General features: G+C 59.2%; 1 protein-coding gene and 1 long non-coding RNA gene across 4 annotated transcripts in view; one reads left to right on the forward strand and one right to left on the reverse strand.

Annotated features, from left to right (window-relative positions):
* LOC135323322 (uncharacterized) overlaps positions 1-16863 on the forward strand; it is a 42242-nt gene extending 25379 nt beyond the window's left edge. Inside the window, exons 4-5 of the long non-coding RNA XR_010384748.1 lie at positions 14675-14868; positions 15262-16863. This is a non-coding gene — a long non-coding RNA (uncharacterized LOC135323322). The remainder of the gene's footprint in view (positions 1-14674; positions 14869-15261) is intronic.
* The window catches only part of EFCC1 (EF-hand and coiled-coil domain containing 1), a 37447-nt gene extending 14378 nt beyond the window's left edge, over positions 1-23069 (reverse strand). The window contains exons 1-4 of one of the 3 annotated variants that reach the window (XM_064496171.1): positions 21837-22995; positions 20133-20416; positions 2310-2467; positions 331-487 (exon numbers count right to left, since the gene is read on the reverse strand). In XM_064496171.1, coding sequence (XP_064352241.1) covers positions 331-487; positions 2310-2467; positions 20133-20416; positions 21837-22547 — 1310 coding nt within the window. In that variant the 5' untranslated portion in view covers positions 22548-22995. Of the gene's footprint in view, positions 1-330; positions 488-2309; positions 2468-20132; positions 20417-21836 lie in introns of all 3 variants that reach the window. The other 2 variants (XM_064496170.1, XM_064496172.1) reach the window with 2 other exon arrangements.
* Between the last annotated feature and the right edge of the window lie 704 nt (positions 23070-23773).

Raw genomic sequence — 23773 nt, forward strand, 5'->3', positions numbered from 1 at the left:
GCTGACGTGTCTGGGGGTCACGCTAGAGCTCGGGGGCAAGTCTGGGACAGCGGCGAAGGGAGTGAGTGAGAATTGATGGGACGAGACCACCACGGCCTGTGCCTTTGAAAACGCTCTCATTTCACCCGCACACGTGCTGGGGGCAGTCTTACCGCCTCCACCAATGGGTGAGGGGTCAGAGCATCGCAAGGCGGACTGAATCAGGAGGCCAGCCTCCCAAGTTCAAGTTCTGTTGTGTACGGAGGGGCCACCCTGGGCTTCCAGGACGACTGTGCGAGCCCCCAGCCCAGGGCATCTGGTCCTGGGCGCTCCCCAACCCCGCACACGTACCCCTTCCCGCAGCCGGAGAGGCTGGCCAGCAGGGTCGTGACCTCGGCCGGTGGCCTCTGCTCTTCCCGCCACTTGTGGTCGTTGTCCTCCTCGTCAGAGGCGGCCTGGCCCTCCACCGAGCGGAACAGCTGCTCGTCCACCACCGGAGAAGCACGTGCTGCGGGGACGTGGGGCAACGGGAGGGGAAGCAGGTAGAGGGGAGAGGCCTGGGGGCTCTCCACCCCCTGACCAGGGAGGTGAGGCCCCCAGGGCTGGTGCAGCCCCGCCCATGCGCCTGGCCGGGAGCCCCTCCCTGGGTCTTACAGGGGACAGTGGGAGTGAGGAGCCCTCCTTTTTTCTGCTAAGATGACGCAAGAAGCCAGGGCCCGTCTGTGCCCCCAGAGGGCGCGCTGTTTCCCGTTGGGGACATGGTGATCCCAGCCAGGGAGGCCAAGGCCCTCTCGCGAGGGCTGGGGTCGGGGCTCTGCAGGGCACAGGCGAGACCACCTTCAACTCTCAGGGACTGCCTGCCTCTGACACCTGGGGACGTGGGGCAGCGGGTGTCGCGTGTGTGACTCTGTGTGGCCCCTGATGGGCTGTGCCTCATTACAGCCCTCTGGCTGGACTGTGTCAGCAACCCCGGGATCCATCACGCACACTGGATGTGGGGTCCCGGGCAGCCCTGACTCTTCTTGGGGAGCCCTCCCCCTCCCCCGACTGCACCCCAGCTTGGGGACGCAAGTCCGGCCAGGCCGGTCAGAGCGCAGACCACCGGCCACGTGGCTGTTCAGGCAGGATGTGAGCCAGGGAGTCAGGCCAGAATCTGACCCCACTTCCAGGGAGGGCAGTGCCTCTGCCCCCAGCCCGGGACCTGGAGGGCGTGGGTCTGAGCTCCTGGGCTGTCTTGTCAGTTGTGGGGGGCACCTTCTATGAAACGGGACTGGGGAGGTGGGGCTCTGCTGACCCCTGCTGTGCTGGACCCCTGCTTGGCTTTGTGTGCATCTTGTGAACCAGCAAGTTCCCTTTAATTAGAGCCAGTTCGGGCCGAATGGCCTGCCCCTCGTGGACAGTGTCCTGACTGGCGCAGCTATGTCAGCCTCGCCCCTCCCCGCACCCGCCCCACACACAGCAGCTGCCGGGGTGGGGGGGCCTGGGTGTCTGGAGCGCAGGAGACTCCTGGGTGATCCTGGCCAGCTGGCGGGTTTGGGAACACCTGGCTCAGGTATCCTGATGTTGGACATGCAGCTGGGTAGGCGCAAGGCCCTTCTGTTTTTCTCTCAGTAAAAGGTGTCCCAGACCCAGCGGAACCAGGGGTGGGTGACTGGTCCGTGACTCTGTGACTGAGGAAGTGTTTCCTGTATTGAGTTTGTTCCCATTTGGGGATTCTTTTTCAGACATTTGGGATGTTTTCCTTTTCTGACGCTGTGTGTAGTGTCACGGATGCCAGTCGTCCGGGTACCTGAGGCAGGGGCAGGCTAGGGGCTCTGAGGGTGGGATGGATGGCGCCCCACTGCATGCCTGCCTGGGGCTGAGCCGGGAGAGCCCTGGGCACCAGCTCAGACAGCTTCTCTCTCCTTTTGTCCTCATTCTTCAGCCCCACCCGGCCCAGGTTCTTAAGATGACACGCCTCTCTGTGGTCATCTTGAGAGGTGACCATCTAGTCCCTGCTTATACCCCTCTGATGACGGGGAGCTTAGCCCACCCCAGCTCCCTGGCTGCCCATCCCATCCCTGCATGGGACTAGACAGCAGATAGATTTTCCCCACACTGAGCCGGAAGCTGCTTCGTGGAACCTGCCCTCCTTGCTGGGTGTCTGCTCTCAGGCCTGAGGAAAGGGCCCATGGGGGCTCGAGAGGCCCACCCTCAGCAGGTAGAGGATAGGCTTCTGTATGAGGCCGGACGGCAGCATCAGTGCAGACAGGACCCCGGGAGCAGGGCTGGGTGCATCCTGGTCAGTTGTGAGCCAGGCAGCCAGCCTGGGTGTGTGTGCAGAGACAAACCTTCATCCAGGGGTCTGCTCCCGGAGTTGCTGTCTGAGCCCCAGGCTCCCTCTGGAGGAGGGTCTGGGTCTCTGGTCTCACCATCCTCAGGTCCACTGGTCTTGGCTTCTGGCTCTGGGCTGGCTCGTGGTGAGGCAGGGAGCTGGGTGCCCTCTGACCTGTAGGTGGGGGAAGACACAGGTGTTGAGGGGGTGGGGCTCAGCCAGTTTCTGGCAGGAGAGTGTGGATGTGGCCCTGCTGTCCTGCACCCCTTACTCTGCATAGGTAAGCTGTCTTTGTCATGCCTGAGGAGACCCTGGGTCGTGTTTGTGGCTGACCCTATGGGCTCCCTGCCCAAAGGCCAGCATGGTGCAGTCAGCCTTCCATGATGCACAGCCACCCAGCCTCCCTTCCAGCTAAGATGTGGGCTTGTAACCAGTTGTAGCCAATGGGACTAAAGGCAAGCTCTTCTGAGGAGCCTCTGCACCCAGGAGGGCTGGGCAGGAGTGCTTGGTTCTAACCTTTGCGCTGCCAACAGGAACTGGCAGTGGGACTTGGGCCCCATTTTGCAGGTGGGTCCCTGGAGTGGACAGCTTCTGAGATCCTCCCAGCTCAGCTTGGGTTCTCATGATCCGGCCTGTGCAAGGTTGGCTAGGCACTCTGCTGGCTGTGTGAGGTCAGGGAGACCACAGCAGAGTGACTGGGACCCGGGAAGGAGGTGCCCTGGGGAGGCCAGGCAGGTGTGGGCACCCAGGGTTTGTCAGGTGGACTCAACACCCAGAGGACTGTCTGCTGGGCCAAACAGGAGGTCTGCAAGGTTGCACTTGAGGCCCGGGGTGAGCCATCGGCCACCTGGGGCCATCCAGTACCCCCTCCCCAATGGTGACAGCTCCCCGGTTGTCACTCAGTTATCTCACCTGCTCGCCCACCCCGCCCCTGCTGCTGCTGCTGATCAGCTCAGAGGAGGGCAGGGCATGTGGCTCCTCCCCCATATCAGCATAATCCCACCCCTGGCTACTGTGATTGGCTAGGGGCTGCACAGGTAGCCACTGAAGTGCAAGGATCAGCCAGTTATGGGAAACCCAGGCAGCCTCTCCTGTGGCCCGCTTGCCCCACCCTGGTGTTGAATGTGGGTGCTGTGGGGAGATGTGACAGCCATTGGGGACTTTTGGGGGGTAGCTGCCTGGAGATACTGGGGGCCACGGATAGAGCCTAAAGATGATGGCAGTAGAAACAGGTCCTTAGTAACATTATTTGAGTTGCTGGATCAGGCTCTGCCTGAAGCCAGAGCTAAGCCTAAACTTTTGTGTTTTATGAGCCAGTAACTCTGACTGATAAAGTCCTGCATTCAGGCTCCCCCAGTGCAAGCTGAGAATGTGAAACCCGGGTAGGGATTCTCGGTTCAATGAGAAACCATGTGACTAAGCTTAGGTCATATCATTTGAGGTCTACCTGGGGAGGTGAGGGGCCCTCTCAACCCCAGAGGCTCAGACCACAGCCAGGAGAAGAGAAGACACAGGGGTACAGGGTCACGGTCTCCAGCACTCAAAGGTGCAGGCCAGTAGGCTTTATGTGGCCCCAGAGGGCAGTGCCTTACCAGGATGAGGTCGGTGGGGAGCAGAGATGAGAGCTGGAGCATCAAGGGAGGCAGGTTTAGCTTACATTGGGGAAACCCCCTTGTAAGGACCGCTGGCTGGGAGTGGGATGGGTGCCTCGAAAGGTGCTGAGCTTCCTGGTGGAGGGGGTACTGAGCTAATAAGCAGGGAAGGGACTTTAACGGGTGAGATTTTGCAGAGTCAAACTCGACAATATCCAGGTCTTCCCGATAGAGGAGAAGCTTCCTGTTTCTTTCCCTTAAATTATGTAAGGGCTTCAACAAGCAAACTGAGATGGAGAGACAGCCCTTACTTGAGTTTCCTCACCCATGCTGACTCAGGGAGACCGGACCCCCGCACCCGCCGCACCCCTAGCCGCTGGAGTCTTAGAAGCCTCACAGCTTCCTGCGTCAGCGCAACAATAATTCTTTCAGACCGCTTGCTCAGCGCCAGGCACCGCTCTAGGCTTTAAACCTTTGCTTGCAGCGCCCTACGAGGCAGGTAGCATCATCACTCCCTTTCTGTTAGAGTAACGGGCCCAAGGCACACAGCTCGGAAATGCAAGGGCTGGGCCTACACTCGGGCAGCGGGCTCCAGGCCCGCACCACAGGCCCCGCCAGGCGGGGGGCAAGCCTGGAGTAGCCTGGCCCAGCCGCTGTCCTCATTCGGTGACCACAGGTCACAGGCTGTGAGGTCGGGAAGAGGAAGCCAGTGGGACTAGAGTTCAGAGAGCAGGACAGATGAGGACACACTTTGGAATTTTCCAAGGAAAGAAACGTGGCCACAGAGAGACAGAGTGGGATGTGCCACTGTCGTCCACAACTGGGCTTTAGCTGAGGGATGGACGCCCCTCTCTGTCTGCTGGGTCCGTCTGCAGAAGCATTCGTGGGACCACACAAACAAGCTGTAACATCTCCCTTCACTTTAAAACAAACCAAAAAACCCTGTCACTGTTCGGCTCCCTGCCCCACCACCCCCTTCTCTGCCCACTTGGCTCCACGCCACCCCACTGCGCAGCCGGACCTGCGGAGAAGGGCTGAGTGCCACGTCACTCCCACGCTGGGATGCCTCCCCACGGCTTCTGGGAGGCGGTTCATCCCTCCCTGGCACCATCTCCTCTGCTTTCTAGATCCCCCACTTCATCGTGACCCTAAACCCCGGCGTGCCCTTGGGCTCTGTCAGAGGCCCTCTTTTCACTGCACGCACTGACCCTGAGGGTCTCTGCCAGCGCTGTGGCTTCTAGTGCGGATAGCTTGCACCTGAGCCTGCCCTCTGGCCTCTGAGGTCCAGTTTCCTAACAAGGTCCCCGGCACAGCTCCTGCCTCAGCACCTCCACTGGGATGTCCCCCAGGCAGCCTCGTCTGCCACCACCTGCTGCTCCCACTTCCCCTGGTGAAGAGCGCCGTGACCTGCTTGGCCGTCCATGGAGTGCAGATGGCCGTTGGGTTTGACCACCTGGAGGTCAGATGGGGGCTCAGGGTCTGACCCGCCGCTCAGTTCCGCCCCAGCGCCCAGCCCAGGCGTGCCGCGGCGAGGCTGCCTGGCCGAGGGCTGTGGCACAGGTGCTGCTCTGTGGCACCTTCCACGCCTGAGTCTGTGCAGGCAGGGAGAGGACGAGGGGGAAGGGCTGCAGCCCCTGCCCGCGGGGGTTCTCTGGTAGAGGCATGGGACCGTCAGGCAGGGAGAGCAGAGGGAGCCCTCACTCTTCAGGGCCATGCCCTCTGGACGCAGCGTGGGACCTCACGCAGACAAGGAGGGCCCTGAGTCTGCAGAGCTGGGAAGGCGTTCTGGAGGAGGCAGGACTTAGGGTTGAGCAGAATGAAAGGCTTGGGTGGGGAAAAAGATGGCAGGTGTTTGGGGACAGATGGCGGGGGAGGGAGGCAGCAGGGCCAGAGCAGAGGACTCACAGAGTGGCCGGATGGCTGAACAAGGCGGGAGAAAGGGTGAGACAGCCCCCAGGCACCCCGCTCTGGGTGGGGCCTCAGAGCTGGTGGGGGCAACACAGGGGTCTGGCCCCCGGGCCACCCTCAGCACAGCCTGACCTCGCCCCATGTCCGTGTCCCGCCTCCCAGGCGCGGAAGGCCCCATGCCACTCCATCTCAGAGGTGATTGGAGCGGGGCAGGCTTGCGCGTGTCAGATTGCCTCTTGCGGAGCTGCTGGTTTTTACCGCCTTTGACCTGCAGGAGGCACTCGAGAGCAGTTCAGTCTAATAGAGCCCATCTGTGTAATATTTCTTGACCGACTGCAGACCCTCCCTTCAGGAGTCTGTGAGAGGCTTTGCTAGAATATTCTGGGCCTAGAGATCGGACAGCTGCGGCCCTGGGACTGGACCACCCAGCCCAGTGGTTGAACGAGGGTTTCCCAGAAGAACAGGTCCCCTGGGGTTGGCTCTGGGGGGAGATGGAGCTGCCTGTGGCCCTGCTGCGAAGGCCCCCCCGCCTGACTCACAGCTCCAGCCCCCTTGAAGGCTCCAGCCCCGAAGGCACAGAGCTGACCCTGCAAACCCGTTGTGTGTCTTTGTCTCCCCGCCCACCCCAAGGCCGTGGCGACTTGCTGTCATGGCCATTTTCTGGAAGACAGCTCTGACCTGCTCCAGAGCCTTCTGTGTCTTCCCATGAATGCCCAGAAAAATCCAAGTCCCCAGTATCACAGCCCCTTCACAAGGGAGTTTCTGACCTGGACCAGCCCTCCAGCCTCTCCGCTGGAGACGACCCTGGGGCGGCCCAGCCAGACCCACTGAGCTTCTGGTATGTGGCCCTCCGGGGCTCTGCACGTGGTAACCACAGCCGTCCCCTTACTGTGCGCTGGACGCTGCTGTGTTAACGCCAGACTCTCCTACTCTGCCCACAACCCTAAGAAAGGCTTATCCTTATTCCTCCCAGTTCACAGATGAGGAGACTGAGGTGCAGAGCTGGAGTGACTTCCACACAGACCCCTCGGCCTGCAGAGTGCACCCCCACCCCCACCTGCTAGTTCTGCCTGGAAACCCTGCTGGTGCTTCTCTCCCCGGCCTTGACGCAAGTGTCACTTCCTCTTAGAACTCGCCTCCCCTACCTGTGCTGGGTCCCTCCTGTCTGACGGTGTTTCCTGGAGGGCATCTAGCCCAGTTTGGAGTGTCCCCGTGAAGGTTTGTTGAATGAATAGATGACGGAATGGTTAAATGACACCACTGGCAGCAGGTGCCGGCAGGTGAGGAAGAGGGAGGGCAGGTGAGGCTGGGACGAGCCCAGAGCCCCGGTGGGTGTACCAGTCCCCCCGTGCCCTCTGCTCTTGGGTTGTTTCAGAAGGACAGGGCAGCACTAGCTCTGGAGCCACAAGTCCCAGCCTCATCCCTTCCCCGACCCCCTGCCCACCCCGCCGAGCGGTGGCCCCCCCAGACTGCAGACACCTTGGGTCACTGGCTCTACTGTTTGCTGACATAGATTCCCCTTGATAGGAAGCATTATCGCCAGGAGTAAAAAGCCAGTGTCTCTGGTTGTAAAGAGAAAGTCACCAGAAAAACACGAGAAGCACACGGAACAGCCAGTCCTAGTGAGATCTTGATTTCTGTCTGCCTCTAAGCCAGGCTGTTCTTGTTTCGTTAAAAAGAGACCTTGGCATTGTTGAGGGGAGTTGGAAACTGACCAGTTCCAGTCCAGGGCCTGAGATAAGCAGGACTGAAAGGGCCGGCGGGGGCCTCCCTGGGCTGCAACCCCACCTTCACTCCCTGCTGCACCTCAGGGCCTCTCTCCTTGGGAGCCTTGGAGGGGCTGGGGTGGCGGGGGGCTGCTGGGACCTCCAGAGATGCCTGTCACTCCACAGGCTTTGCTGGAGCACCTCCCTCTCAGCTCCAGGCTGTTCTGGGGAAGGGGGGCCTTCAGCTGCCCACTGTCCCCTCGTGCCCTCTCGTTTAGACAGACCCGCGTCCTTCTGTCGGCTGGGTGTCCCCTCCAGCTGGCCACATCTGTGCACCGCCCAGAGCCCAGGGTGAGCCTCTGATGTCTTCCTCCTGCTGGAGGCCAGTGGCCACATCCGGCCCCCAGCCCAGCGGCTGACGCAGTCTGACCAGGGCCAGATGTTCCCCTCCCTCCAGCCCTGGCAGCTCCCGGCACCTGGTCTCCGACAGACAGACCTCTCCCTCGGTTCTGCGGTGCAGAGACGGGATCTTGGGAGCCGCCGAATCTGGGTTCCACCCCACAGGGCCGTGGCTTTGCAGCGGGACCCTCCTCAACGTCCCCTTGCTGCCCCACTTCCAGCCTCCGTTTTAATCCCCCTTCATTCATCAGAAAACACGGATGGGCCCTGGGGTCCCATGAAGATGAGATGAAATAACGGTGCGTCTAAACGCGTGGCGCTCCTGCTGCCTCTGCTAGTTTGAGAGGATCTGAGGCGATGCTCGGATGGACAGGCAGGTGTGTGCGTTTTAAATAGTTCAACATTTATTGTGACTGAAGACAGTGGGCACGTCAGACCGTCTGAGTTCACATGGTAGTGATAGAACTTCCTTCTAAATTATGTAAAAAGAGCGAGATGATTTCAGGAAAAGCAGCAACTACAGAATCATAACACGGGGGCTCAGCAGACATAGTGAAAAATGACACGGAACCCAGGAGATCCCAGCGTGCATGCTGTACAGAAGTAGGCGCAGTGTGGCCCACGGGCCATAGTTTGCTAGGCCCTGATTTAACCGATGGCTGCTTTCCCTGGTGGTTAGAAATTAGTCCAGGGAAAGTGTGTTGAATCTGCGTGCTGAACTCAGGTCTCACGTGTATGCCCAAGGCCACGTGGCACCTTCTGGATTTGCTGAGAGCACTGAATGAGGTTACGGAAGGTAACAGCCCCCTGGCTGGGGCTAGAAAGGCCACCCTGAGGGGGACGGAGGCCTCCCGGGTAGCCAGGACAGTGTGTCCGTCCAGGCGAGCGGGAGTTGGGGCTGTCATTGCTGGGTGAGGGGGTAGGCGGCCGACAGTCTGTAGGGCACACATTGACACACAGGTACAGGTTCACGTCAGCTTGTCTGTGGAATCTGATGACAGGGGCTCGAGACAGCGGCCACAGAGCTAGGTTGGCGGGAGGGTACCCGGCACTCTGCTCCTGGACCAGCGGGGTCTGCCCTCCCTTGCTTCCTGCCCATGTCCGGGCCTCTAGCCTGCCCAGCTGTTCTGTTAGCTCCCAGACGCCCTGTCAAGCAGTTCCCTTCCTGCTTCAGCGATGGTTTCTGTTGCTGCCACCACGAACCCCTACGGCCTTGAACAACTCACTTCACCTTTCTTCCCGATGAGATGTCCATCTCGCTGTGGCGGCACCACGGCTGCTGCAGGGTGGGCAGAATTTCTAGGAATGACCCCCAAGGTCCCCCACCCTAATTCCTGCAGTCTGGGGACGCAGGGAGGTGTCATTCCTGCGATGGTGGTGTTACGTGGGACAGCTGACCTTCAGCTGGGATATCATCTCCGTCTCGTCACATGAGTCCCTTTCAAAGCAGAGAACTTTTTCGGCTGGTACAGAACAGGATGTTAGGGAGATGTGAAATGTGAGAAGGACTGGGGTCACTGCTGGCTGGAGGACGGACAGGGCCACAGGAGGTAGGATGTAAAGAGAGACCCCCCCTAACCCGCCAGCAGCCAGCACGGGATGGGCTCTTGGTTCTACAACCACAAGGACCTGAATTCTGCCAACCCCTGGCTGAGCTTGGAAACAGATTCTTCCCCTGAGCCCAAGGCCAACGCCTTAACTCCAGCCTTGTGGGAGCTGAAGCAGAGAACCCGGGGAAGCCTGCCCAGACTCCAGCCTGTGGAACATGAGATCATAAATGGCCATCATTTCCAGCCAGTAAGTTTGTGGTCGTTTGTTACAGTTGCATAGAAACCAAATACAACAACCCAAACAGTCACACCCCATCTATCTTGCCTGCACCATCTCAGTTATTTCTTCAGGCGCTGACTGACCAAGTGCTTCCAGACAGATCTGGTTGGTCTTAGCTGATCATGAGGACTCCTTCCTTTTGTCAAGAACTGGTTGAGGAACAGGCGTGGGATGTGATCCTGGCTAATGAGAAGCAAGGGGAGGTCTGCCAGGAGGATCTCTGGGAACAGAGAAGTGGAAGGAGGAGGTTATTTTTCTGTCTCTGGATGTGGTGGTGATGCCTGAGGCCATGGCAACTATTTTGTGACCGTGAGGGACCTTTACCGACAGGCCAAGATGAGAGGCTGAGGAAGACAGAGTTGGGCGGTGGAGAGTCGGGTCCTCCCAAATCTCACTGAGCTGCTTTCCCCTGACTTCTCAGGCAGGGTCATCCCTGTCCCTGTGGTGTAAGCCATTCTGAGTTGAGTTTTCTGTCACTTGCGGCCTAAAGCATGATTGTTGATGAACGGTTCACAGCACTGCGTTGGGGTTAAATGAGGTTGTGGATGTGAGGTCCTGAGCACAATGCTTCACTCCGGGCAGGTGCACAGAAACGGTGGCGTCTGTTCCTTTGTCAGTGTCGCTCCCCTTCTGCCTCGGGCCTGGATTAGGCAGGGTTCAACCAGAGAAGTGGGGCTAGTGGGCGTGTCCACCTTTGTCCATGTCCATAGCCACAGTGCCGTCTCAAGGGCTGTATGAGCAGGAAGAGCTCTCTGTGCTGGGGGAGGGTCAGCTCAGCGAGGCTGGAACCCAGAGGAGGGGAGATCACAGGTGGCTGGGCACAGTGGGAGCTCTGTCTGTAGGCGGAACATCGCCGTTTCAGGGAAGCCCTCAGCCTCGCTTTAAGGCCATCAAATGATTAAGCCAGGCTCACCCAGACCCTCCGGGGTGACCTCCTTACTTAAAGTCAAATGGCTATGGGCTCTAATGACATCAGCGGAATGCCTGATGGCAGCTGTAGGCTCCTGTCTGAACTGGGGCTGTAATCAGCTGACTGCAAGGTGGCACATGAGAGACCATCTTACCCCCGGGGCTCAGCTTTTTCTGGAACAGGTGGGAAGCGTCATTGCCTTTGCTTCTCCCTCCTGAGTGGCCCCCGAGCTTTGGGAAGTGGCAGGGCAGGCAGGACATGCAGGGCCTGGCCAGGGCCCCCGAGGAGCAGGGACCAGAAGGCAGCCGGAGGCCCCGGCGGCTCGCACGCCCGGCTGCCTGGGCTGTGCCGCGTTTCCTGAGCCGAGGCTCGCAGGAAGCAGGGACTCGTGTGTGCAAACAAGAGAACAACAGTAGGAAGAAGAGCCTGGGGCCCTCGGAGGAAGAGCTGAAAATAAGTCATCAGGAGAGGGGGTGCAGACAGGCTTCGGGGCCTCGGGGGCCTAAGTCATCAGGAGGGGGGGTGCAGACGGGCCTCGGGGACTCGGGGGCCTTCTCGACTGTTCCTAGTCTCTGGCCCCCACCTGAACCCGGGGTGCCGCCTGTACTGGGGGAGCGGGCGCAGTGGGGGTGTCTGAGCAGGCCCCCCAGTCCGAGCTACAATTTCGCTGTGTAACTCATCCGCCAGGTGAACTGAGCCAGCCGCCCTGCTGGGCGCTGGAGGGGCTGGGCGTGGTCCCTGGGGGAGACGGACTCCATGAAGTTGTCACAAAATCAGTGAAGGATGAGTCACCTCCCCACTACGTTACATTACATAAAATATGAATATAATTATAAATAGAATTTAATATATAATTTATAAAAGGTATATATAATTTTATAAAATACTTAAATATACTCATTAAAATTAATTTAATAAAGACTATTTTATTATATAATAAATAATATATAATTATATATTATATACTTATATAATTTAATAAATATAATTATATAAGTTAATTTTTAAAGTATGAAAAGGAATTTTTTTAAATAAATGAAGGATGGGAAGGCCAGGAGCCATGAGAGAGGACGGAGGAGCAGGCTGTCTGTGGCGGGGACCTCCAAGGATGTGGCTGTGAATCAGTCAGGAGCCGGTGGGGGTGGCCAGATCAAGAACCCTGTTCCCAACTGGAGTGAGATTTGGGGGTTTGAGGAACAGAGAAGTTGGTGCAGCTGGAGGTGTGCACAGCAAACAGAGTGGGGGAAGCTGGCGCCGGAGTGGGGCCCCATTACTCAGGGCCACGGTCACCCTCAGATTCACACACTGAAGCCCTAACCCCGGGCACCTCAGGTTTTCAAGCTTAAGGCAGTTTGAGTTTGCTTTCAGTCATTAGCAACCAGAATATCCAAGACAAGGTAGCTCTCCCCCCACCCGGAGGAGGCAGACCTGTGTTCTTCACTGCTCCCCGCACAGGACCACCACCACTGCTTCTGCCCCAGGTTGACCCTGGAGACTGCGGTGCCCCTCCCTCGGGTCCTCTCGAGACTCCTTGGCTTGGGCCTGCAGAAGTCATCTGTGCCACCCAGGCCACGTTAGGGTCTTGGTTCCTCTGGAGCCGCAGGCCATGCCAGGCCTCTGCCCTGGAACTGGCCGCCCCTCATGGGTGAGCGGCACATTCTTGCGTGGACCGGGACCACCCTAGACGCGGGAGCCGGCCACGCTGCTGGGCCCGGAGGCTTTCTGGAAAATCGTCCACTACACGAAAACTTCCACCACCTGGCTCAGAGGCCCGGACATCTGCTCTTTATCTTCCTTTTGCTCGGTGCCACGCTGCGGCTTCTTGCTTCTTGGGGTCTCACCTCCAAGAGGGAGGTATGAGGTGGACGCTTGTTGCTTTTGTCTGACCGGCGTCCTTCTGTCTCCTGGTAACAGCGCCCACCCTGCTTGCCCAAGCTGTCCTGCCCCCTGCCCATCCCAGCACCCACCCTTCCAGACTACAGGGGTGAGTGTGTGTGCCAGTCCTGGCCGGCTGGAGCACCCTAGCGTCCTGGTCACGGTGGTGGCCATCACCCAGGCTGCGCCGGGCAGGCAGCGTTCTTCCCTGAACTTCACCTCCAGGTGCTGGGAGGCAGTATGTTGCGTCACTGAATTTGACAAGTTATGGATCTGGGGTCCTTGCCGCATGGAGCAGGGGTGCAGGAAATCAAGCAGGGACAAGCAGAGGCCCAGGACTGAAACGGCCTCACTCGTCCCCGGGCTCCTCTGCCCCTCGGTGACCCTGCCCTGGCTCTTGTGCCGGGTGGACGTCCAATCGAGGTTTCTGGGCAGGCCTTGTTTTTCTGGATAGAAAAGAACAGATTTCCACTTTCCTTCTGCTTTTAAAAGCGTCGTGGAGGCCACATGTCTGAGGGACATCGCAAAGACCCGTCACAGAGCCCACCCCAGACTTATGGCTAGGCGTGGACAACGAACCCTGGCGTGTTCCAAGCACGGGTAGGTGAGTTCTCCATGATGGCAGCTGAAGGTACCCCTAACTGATAAGCCTGCCACTGGAGACGTCTTCCCAGCTGCCCACGGATGTCATCCTTGTGCAGGGGTGGTGTCCCCACCCACGTGTGAGACTGGCCGGAGTGTGTAACCTGTGGACAGTGTAGCAAGAGATGTCGGGGATGCAGCAAGAAACGGCAGCTGGAATTTGAACTGAGACCCGGGTGCTGTGTCTCTACTAACTCCGGCGGCAATTTCAGGGTGGTGTCTGGGGGATAAAAGGTCTGGCCACCCCCCAGCGAAGGCTTCCTGGGCCCTGTCACGACCCTGAGGAGCCGGGAGGAACCACATTCACCCAGCACCCCTCCTCAGCCTGTGCCCAGTGCGGTCCTTTGCTGAGCTGGGCTCCTGTGGGTCTGTGACTGTGACCGTGGCCCGTGTGAGCTTCTCTTCCCCACGACCCCTGAGGTCCTAGCTCGGCCCCCGGCCCACGCGTCTCTGAAGTACCCACTGCCCATCAGCGGGTTCTCTGAATGCCAGGGTGAAAGCCACACGAGTTCGCTCTGCCTGGCCCAGCACGAGGTGAGGACGCCAAGACTCCTTCTGGGTGACCCCTTGCTGGCTCCTCCACCCCGAGGAAGGTCCCCACAGTCAACCAGCTGCTGCCTCCTGCTCCAAAGTCTGTTTCAACCTGCAAATCCTAAGGTTCTGTCCTTGAAGAATGCTCTGTCTTAGGGCAGAGGATGGCATGACTGAGGCCCCCCCCCAGCTCCAGGTGAGGCCCCCCGCTGTGTGGCTGGTAGTCCATCCCTTCTCAGGCATTGGAGGTCAGGCCTCGTCCTCTCTCTCTTGACCCAGAAACAGCCTCCTTGCCTCTGGCCTCTCCTGTCTGAGCTGTCCTCCACAGGCAGCTGGGAGGGTCTCTCCCCGTGCTCACTCGGCTCCCTGCTTCCAGCCCTCCTCTGTCTCCCTTGTTCTCCGGGGTGAAGGCCTGTGCACAGTGCTCAGGACCCTTCACCATCCCCGCCTGCCCTTCCAGCTTCCTCTCCTGACACTTGCCACTTAAAACCCGCCATCCACAACATGTCTCTCTGTTCCCAAGAGGCACCAAGCCTTCACACCTCTAAGCCTCTGCACTCACTGCAGCCTGAATCTGCGATGCCTGAGAAAACTCCTACTCATCCTTCAGCACCCAGCTCAGATGACACTGTTCTCCCCAGAGGTGCTACTCGCGCCTCCTCCCTGCGGGCCCACACTCTGTGGCTCCGGTAGGGCCCCCACACTCGGCTGACACTGTCCACTCCTTGCTGGAGGTCCCACAGACAGAAGGCTCTCTGGGGCCAGACTCTGTTAATGTTAACACCACCAGCCGCACTACCATTACTCTTTATGGGGGGCACTGTGATAAGGGATAAACACAATAATTATCTCAGTAGTCATTAGAAATTTTCTCAATGTAAGCACTATTCTAGGTGTTTTATACTTGTTAGCATTTTATCTTCAAATACCCTATGAACTGGGTAAAATAATTATGATGATGATTAATCTCATCACCCCCATTTTACAGATGAGGAAACGGAGGCTCCCAGGAGCAAGAACGACTTACGCAGGTCACCACCCCAGAGCTACACCCTCAGCCCATGCACCGTCTGCTCCCATCTTACTGAACCTCCACCAAGTTCCAGAGGAACAGGGCCACCCCCACTTCACAGATCAAGCCACTGAGGCTCACAGAGGGAGACGGAACAGCTTGGTCCCACGGTAAATATCTGGAAACGCTGGGCTTCAAGAACCAGGTCAGGCTGGGCCTCCCTCCTCACCATCTCCAAGGCCCCAGGCAGGGCCTGCGGCGGATGCCAGCCACCACTGTCCCTTTGTGGGCCCTGGGTATTGTCCCCAGGAGGAAGGCCTGGGTTCCCACTAGCGGCCACCCACACACTCGGTTCCAAGGATAATGGAATCCACAAGCAGCCGCCTCCAGCTCCAGACGGCGCCCCTGCCCACTGCCCCCCTCCCGCCCTGTCTGCTCCCCTCCCTCCCCACCCGCTGACTGCCCCTCCACCTCCCATCCCGGGTCAGGCAGGCGGCTGCACTCTGGCAGAAGAAAGGAGGTGTCCTCTGATGGCCTCCTTCTCCCTGCCCCCTCCCTCCCAGCCTTTTCATCCTTCCAGACAACAAAGCCACAGAGGCCAGGCCAGCGGCCCCTCCTCTGCTCTACCTGGGCTGGTTTGCTGTCTTCTGTTCTGAGACTCTGAGCCCAGCCCCTGCCCAGTGGTGCTGGCCCTAGGCCACCTGCCCAGGTGTCCCAAAGACCCAGCTGCTCCTCCCTGGCGCAGAGCAGGAGGTGGCGGGGCAGGCAGATGGCTGAGACCTGGGGCTTCTGGAGACTCCACAGTCATTGAGTCCAGGGCAGTTCCCCTCTAAGCAGCACCAGTCTGTCGGACCACTCGGGGCTTGCCTGGTGCTGGAGTCCTGCACGCGCAGGCCTTTTCTGCCAAGATGGTTTTGTGTTCGGCATCCATGCATGGGCTCACTGGTCTGTTCATTCATCATCTTACTGGAGCCTTGGGCTGTGCTCTGAGCCCAAAGAAACGCCAAGGGGCAGGAGACTGGTAATAAGGAACCTTTCAAGCCACCTTCCCAGCAAGTTCTGAAACACTGGGACAGGCCCAGGTCAGTGCGGGTGCAGAGGACTGTCAACCACCCCGCAGCGTTCAGCAGCCTGGAAGAGCTGACTCTGAGACGAGCCTGCCCTGCGTTTAAGCATGCTTCCTCCTGGACCCCCACTGCTCAGAGATTCTCCAGTGGCTGCAGATGGGCTGTTCCCAGGACAAGAAAGGGGATGTGGGCTGTGGATTCCAGAGAGGACCCGGGGCGTCTGGGATGCGCTCCCCTGTGGTTCTCCGGGTAGGAGCCGAGTTCGACAGAGTTGACTGTGGGTATGTGTATGTTTGGTGGTTATGTGACTAAAGTTTGGCCAATCAGAGCATCACATCCTCCTGGCCCCCTGATAGGTTCAGGGATGAACATATTTCCAAGTGGGTCCACTGAGACCCAGTCTGCACTCCAGTGGGATGGTTCAGACGAGAGAGGATCTGTGTACGAGATGTGGAGCTATGGATACGTAATTGCCCCAAGGTTGCCAGGGGAGAGAGCTTGTCTGAGAGTGAAGTACAGCTTCCATGTCTGAAGGTCACTGTTAGAGGACCTGGATCCAGCCATGCCCGAAGCTGGAAATAACCTAGACTTGACTAAGAGCCAACTTCTTCTATACCCAAGTCAGTCTGAGTCAGGCTTTCTGGCACTCATCTAAGAGACCTGGCTGAATAGGAAGAAAGACAACAGGAGATAAAGGCAGAGAGTGGCTGGGTATAGTTTGGGAGAAGTGACAGGGAAACAGTCTAGTTGGATGGCGGTATTAAATGGCGTTTTATGAATCACGTTGTAAATTTTCCACTTGAAACTCTTTGCATCATGGCAGCATAAGCCACGTCTTCCCCTCTGGCTCCTCAGTCAGGTCTACTGCAGATACACAGAAGTGATGAATCAGATATAGCCATTTGAAAGAACTCAGAGCCAAGGGCAAACACTGGAAGGGGAGATGCCCGGCCTGTGTGAGGGGCAGGCGGTGGAGCTGAAATGCCCACGAGGGGTCAGGACCGAGGTTCTGACGTCACAAGTAGGGACAGGGTCACAAGACCCCGTGTGGTGAGTTAGAAGGAGGCCCCCTGCACGAAGCCGGGGCCGGCCAGGGAGGGGCTGTCTCGTCCATGAACAGAGGTGAGAAAACCCCACTTACTGGCCTTGGGATGTTGTCCTTAGGGAAGGACCTCAACCTGTGCAGGTAGGAAACTCTGAGCTAAGAAATGAACCTAAAAATCAGCCCAGAATCAGGCCCCGGTGGTGGCAGAGGACGAACTCCACGCCCAGGATCATGGCTTCTGCCAAAGATGGGCTCACAGTCGGTAGCCACAAAGCATGCTGGGAACTTGACACCCCGGAGGAAAGAGCTTGGCAAGCTGGGGACCGCAGCGATCCCAGAGAGACTGCACGAGGAGAGGCTTACCTGGGAAAAAGGTAAGGGGCAGGGTGGAGCCCACAACAAAGGACTGAGTGGGAGGAAAAAGAACTAAACAGGAGTTGGAGAAATGAGGAAGAGAGTGGCTGGGATTCCATTTGAGCAGGTGGCGGAGAAGGGGAAGGATGCCTGGTTCGGAGGAGCTGGGAAACTCCACTCAGGCCTGGATCCTCTGAGCTTGCCTGCGTGACTCGGAGAATCACCCCCATCCCGGGGCTCTGTTTCCTCACTTGAAAACTGGTGGTCCAGCACCAACCTGAGTGTTCTCAGACCGCAGTGATCGGTTTCTGTGACAGCTTTGAAGGCTGGGAGATGCAGGAAAAGTGGGAGTCACTCCTTCTAACCAAACGGCTTCGAGCTGTCATCCCCAGGGGAGATTGCAGTCACTGCACTTTTTTTCTCCCCCAGACACATCTGCAGAGCACCTGGAGGCATTCCAGAGTAATGTCACTTAAGAGGACTTGCTGGGCCTCCAGGCTCTGGGGTGTGGGGCCTCTCCTACCCACGGGTTCCTCCAGACTGCAGGCCCAAGGGTCCAGCCGTGGAGGGAGGGGGTTCAGCTCAGCCCTCAGGGGACTGAGTTGCCAGCACTTGTCATGCAAAAGCAGAGGTGACAAGGTAGCCCACGGCCCACTCCAGCCAGTAAGGTGTTCTGCAGATACTTCTGGGGTGGGGAGTCCAGGAGGGCCTGTTACTTACCGGTGGGCCATACTGGCAAGTTGCTTCCTCCCTGGGGCTGGGCAAGGTTGAAGGGCACGTTTTTATAGGGGCAGGGAAACAGGTGACCGACCATCATCTGATCACTTTGTGACCTTCACAGGGTGTCACTCTCTGGCCCTTGGTTTCCTCATTCACTGGCCCTTGGTTTCCTCATTCACTGGGCATCTCCTTTGGAACCTCTTCACTATCAGCTCCCTCTGTCCTTCCTAAGAGAGCCCCAGTGCTTCTGGGGTAATCCACATGACCAGACCCTCTTGCAGGCAGGAGCAGCCACGTGACACAAGCTAGTCAAGCTGACGGAGGTGCAAGTTCCAGTGGAGAAGAGGGATCTCTCCCTGGAGACAAAGGCAAAGCGCACTAGAAGAAGATTCTTCCCACCACCAACGTCACTGGTTCTTCTTTTATGCCTGGACAGCAGATGTGAGGCCTGGAGGCACAGCAGCCATCTTATAACCGTGAGTCAACAACAAAAAAGGTAATGTGGAAAGACAGAACACAGGCTGAGGGGGCAGGCAGACCTTCTCCACTTCCTGGCTGTGTGGCCTCAGAGCCTCACTTCCCACAGCCTGTCAGATGGTGATGAAAACCCCTCCCTTGCACAGTCCTTGGGGGAATGAACAGGCGTTGGGTGTGAACCCAGCCCGCAGTGCAAAGAGCCAGCCCAGTGTTTGTAGTCACTTCTATAGCCATGCTGTAAAGGACAGTTACTTTAGGGCGAAAGAAAGAAGAGACCCTTTATTTCTCTTGGGGAAAGTTCCTCAGCTGGACACCGGCCTCAAGCCAGTGCGCCCCACTCTTCATCCGATCAGCTATGCAAACAGGAAGTGACTGTGCAAACATTTGGAGCTGCAGGAGGCTGGCCCAGGGTGGGCCTCCTCCCTCCGCTGCTGTGCCGTCTCATGTCCCAGCTGGGAGCGCCTCAGAAGTCAAGGGCACGGTCCCTCCTGGGAGGAACGAGGTTCAAAGCCACCCCTTCTGACTGCCCTGCCCACCAGGCTGGGCCAGACCACCTTCCTCCAAGGCTGGAGGCGGACAACAGCCTCTCCGCAGGCTCCCACTGTCTCCTGCCCTTCCCCTCTCTGTCACGACTGGAGCCAGAGTGATTTTTTTTTTTCAATGCAAGTCTGTTCCTGTCACCCTTTTGCTTAGAACTTTTTTCTAGGGCTTCATTCTCTCTTGAAGGAAAGGCTAAAGTCCTTGCCACGACCTTTGGGGTTGGCCTGGCCTCCCCAGCTCTCCCCCTCCAGCTGCTCTTTTAGTTTCTGGACGGTGCCAAGGTCCCTCTGCCTCTGCGCTCATTCCACATCATTCCCGTCTTCTAGCACGTACTCCCCCTTCCTGGCCCATCTTGCCAGGTGACAGCCCTCCCTCCGTGCTCTGCCCGAGTGTCAGGTCTTCAGGTGCTGGGGAGGGTCCTGCCCATCCCCCATAGCGCTCATCCAGCCTGCTGCTCACGTGGCAACTTCATGTGCTCACGAGTGGCTGCCCGGGGAAAGGATTTCAGGATTTCCCCCTGCCCCGGGATGTTTTGTTCACAGTTACGTCCTTAGTGCCTGACACAGCACCGAGCTGGTGCTCAGTAAATGTGGAAGGCAGGCAGCCCAAGGGCCTTGCAATTTGAAAGCGAGAGGGAGCTTTGCTTACTGAGGACTTAAGTGTGTGGGGCAGGACCTCACTGCCTCTTTACAGCCACCCTGGCAGGCAGGGACTCCAAGCTACGTTCTAGCAAAGAGGAAACGGGGGCACTGAGAGGGACAGTGATTTGCCCAAAGTCACACGTCTGTCAGAGGCCCTGCCTTGGTCCCGAGCCCAGCTTCCTCTGTCGGTGGAGCTAACACAAGGGATCACTGCGCATGTTTCCTCACCTGTAGAATGGGGCCATAACAGTACCTACCTCCCAGGGCTGGTGGTTGCGAGGGTTCAGTGAGTTAAGTCGGGAAGGTGCTTAGCTCAGAGCCTAGCACACATTAGGTGCTCAGTAATTGTTAGCAGTTATTATTATTACATTGATCACATCCAAAACCAAGAATAACTATGTCCTATTGCAGTCTGAATAGGCAAGTGGAGGGACTTCATGGGTGAACAGGCACATGGATGGATAGATGGTGGATAGATACGTGAGCACATGAACAACCAGGGGACCACGAGAACAAGCTGGGGGACAGAAAGCACGCCTGACGTTTGGGAGAACGGGAGGTGATCTTGGGCACCCGGGTCGCCTGCTCACCTGTAGCGCCGCAGCTCGTCCTCCAGCCGCCGCACGCAGCGCTGCAGGCCGGGCACCTGCCGCGCCAGCGCCTCGAGCTCGCGCACGCGCCCCAGGCTGCGCAGCACCGACTGCCGCGCCGCCTCCGCGCGCCGCCGCACCTCGGCCTGGCCCCGGCACAGCCGCCCCGCGCGGGCCTCGGCCGCCGCCAGCGCGCCCCGCGCCTCCCGCAGCTCCCGCGCCGCCGCCTCGGGCCCGCTGCGCGCCGCCTCCTGGTCGCCCGCCTGGCTCTTCCAGAGGCCAACCTGCTGGGACAGGGCAGCAGGGGCAGGCGGTGAATGCCTGGCGCCGCACCCCACCACCTGGGCCGAACACGTTAGCAGAGCAGCCATTTCTCACGCGGGTGCGTACCGCCCGCCAGGGCCCATCTGAACTCGTCTAACCCTCGCCGTAGCTCTAACGACGCAGGCGCTCTTGGCGCCCCCCTCCCCCTTTAATGGACAAGGGCAACCGAGGCACAAAGCCCGTTCTGTTCTTTGCACGGTTGTAGTGAGTCCCAACCGTCCCTTCCTTCTCTGCCTCTTGCAGTCGGAGCGCCAGCTCCCTGTGCTCTTCCACCCCCTAGACTCGGGGAGCGCTCTGTGCATCGTACGGCGACCCCGGCCCTCCCGGGTGCCTGCTGCTAGACTGCCGGCTCCTTGAGGGTGCGGTTTTTTTCTGTCTTTACTGGCACCCAGAACTGGCCTGGCACACAGTAGGTGCTCAGTAAAGACTTGGAGAACGAATGATCCTGGACGATCTGACTCCACGTAAAGGGAGTACTTCCCTGCCCCAGACTTTGCTTCTCCGGTGCACGCTGGCCGCCGCCCTTGCCCGGCCACTGCTGTGGCCACCGATACCCACACCTTGTGCCCCGCGCCTCTCTTTACCCCTCAGGGCTGTGACCAGGCCGTGTGGAGAGCCTGCAGGGCTGATACGTCAGCTCCTTCCTGGCCTGTGGTCCCCTGGGGCAGAGGCTGTTTCTGTCCTCCTCTGACTCCTCACCCTCCTGTATTGCCTTTGGTACATGGCAGGACACGGCGCCCCAGTGTTTGCTGACTGCATCCCAGGTGCCTGGGCTGGGGCCACGCCTCTCTTAGTGCTTCCTTCTCCGTATCTCAGGATGGGCTGCATGGTGCTAGGTGGCCAGTGCCTGCTTGAGCGACAGTGACATTGACTATTTAGCACTGGGATGCTAGGCCTGGCCCTGAGGGAGGCCCACTAATATTTGTTGAATGCACGGAGATGCCCACAAACCCCATTAGACAGGGAGCTCCTGAAGGGTGGGGACAGGGCCTTCCTCACACCTTATCTCCTAGACTTGGCCAGACAGAGAGCTCAGGAGCCTGTGCGAGGCAGCCCGGGTTTCCTGGGAGGGTTCCACTGCTGGGTCAGCGGGGCAAAATGAGATGGGGGCGCCATGTATGTGGGATGATTATCTGGGTGGGGCTGGGATGGGGGTTGAAATGGTGATATGAGTAGGGGTGGGGACTGGAGTGGGTTGGAGTGGAAGGGGGTGGGATAGGGACAGGATGCAAGTAGGCTAAAGTGGGGCGGGCTGCCCTCTGTGCCCTTGCTCTGCCCAGTAGGGGCTCTGCAGCCAGTCCGGTGCTCAAACGCCCCCACACCCCCGCCAGTTCCATCATTACCCGCTCCCCTATTCTGGGCTGCGGGACCCTAGCGCACCTGCAGCGCTAGGCAGCGGGCGTCACTGCTCTGCAGCGCGGCGCGCAGGTCCTCCACCAGCTCGCGCAGGCTGCTGTTCTCCTCCTCCAACCGCGCCAGGCGCTCGCTGTCCGGGCCGCCGTCGGGGCCGGGCGCGCGGGGCGCGCGGCGGCGGCGGCGCGGACGCCGCAGGCGGATCTGTGTCTCGATGTGCTCGCTGAGAGCACCGCGGGGCAGACGCGGCCCGGCGCGGGTACCGAAGTAGCCGCAGAGGCGCGCGTGGAACTGGCGGAAGGTGAGCTCGGGCGGCTCGGCGCGCAGCGCCAGACGTGCTTCCTCCTCCTCATCCGCGTCCCCGTCGGTGGCCACCCCAACGGCCTCGTCCCCAGCCATCACATCCCCAGGGTTTGTGTCTCCGGCAGCCGTATCCCCGGCGGCCTCCCTGGTGGCGCCGGTCCCTTCTGCGCGCAGTCCCAGCACCGCACAGAGGGCTCGGAAGTCGGCGCGGGGCAGGCGGCCGGCGCCGCGGCAGTCAAGGTGGTGGAAGACCTCCTGCAGATACTGGTCCAGGCCGGTAGCCAGCACCACGATCTCGTTCTCCACGCCGCGGTCCAGCCCGTAGTGGTGCGCCAGGGCGCTCAGCAGCCACTGCGTGCGTCGCGCGGGTCGCTGGTATGGGTCGCCCGCCGCGCCTTCCATGCTGGCCTCCGCGCCCGGGCCGCTGGGCTCCATCACTGCCGAGCGTGCTCCTCCAGGCCGTCCTCCCCGCCACTTCCAGGGGCGGCCCTAGAGTTTCTCGAAAGGAGGGGCTTAGCTGTGACTGGTTGGAGCGGCGCCGAGGGCTGTGTCCAGCAGCTGCGCTGGCCTGGCAGGGCGTCTGTGTTTACCCGGGTTGGCTTGAAGAGGGCTGAGGAGGGGGCCCGGGGGCCCCGAGACCCCCGCGGGGCCGCCACTGCCTGCTCTCTTTCCCATTCTCGCGTCTCTCGGTGTCCCCCGCGCTCTCCTCCCCTCATCACTCCCGGGCCGTTCCTGGTGTCTCCTCTCTTCCTCCCATTGTCGGGTCTGTCCGCTTTCAGCTCCCCGCCCGCTCTGTGCAGAAAGTTTGCCCCGAGACGAGGGCGAGGGGTGGGCGCAGGATAGGAAGCTGAGGAGAGGCTGGAGGGTGGCAGCCTGGTGCAGCTGCTGGAGGCGTGTCCCCACGCCCACGCGTCACCCCGCCCCTTCTCTCCAGAAAGCCTTTGGAGGGTAGCCCCACGAGCGAGTTCGGACAGGCCTCCTCCCCCGCATCATTCAGATACTGGGTTCGCGAAACCACGTCTCGCTCCACCAGGGCTGGTGCAGAGGGCCTCACGTGGTAACCAGGGCGGGCGGAGGAAAGCCGAGCTCGAAGTCAGGAGATACATTAGGGCCATTCCCCCAGAAAGAAGTTGATCTGAGCTGGGCCCTGGCTCTCTCAACTCTGTGTGTGTTGGAGGGCGGGCCGCCTCGGGGATAGGAAAGTGGTGGTCTTTCGTCCTCCCGCCCCTTTGTGCCCCAGGATGTGATTTGGTTATGTGACCGGAATTCAGTCTCTGAGCTGGGAGCAGGCTAACAGGTAGCTGTTTAGCCAGCATGCATGCATGCGTTCATTCCTTCCCTTCCCTTCCCTTCCCTTCCCTTCCCTTCCCTCCCCTCCCCTCCCCTCCCCTCCCCTCCCCTCCCATTTCCCTCCCTTCCCTTCCCCTCCCTCCCTTCCTTCCTTTTACAGTCAATTACCAGGTTCTGGTGTACAGCACACTGTCCCAGTCATTCATATACATACATATATTCGTTTTCATATTTTGTCATTAAAAGCTATTACAAGATATTGAACGTAATTTCCTGTGCTGTACAGAAGAAACTTTTAAAAAATCTATTCGTATATCTAGTGGCTAATATTTGCAAATCTCAAACTCCCAGATTTATCCCTTCCCACCCCC

Source organism: Camelus dromedarius, chromosome 17 (assembly GCF_036321535.1).
Source record: "Camelus dromedarius isolate mCamDro1 chromosome 17, mCamDro1.pat, whole genome shotgun sequence".
Lineage (NCBI taxonomy): Eukaryota > Metazoa > Chordata > Mammalia > Artiodactyla > Camelidae > Camelus > Camelus dromedarius.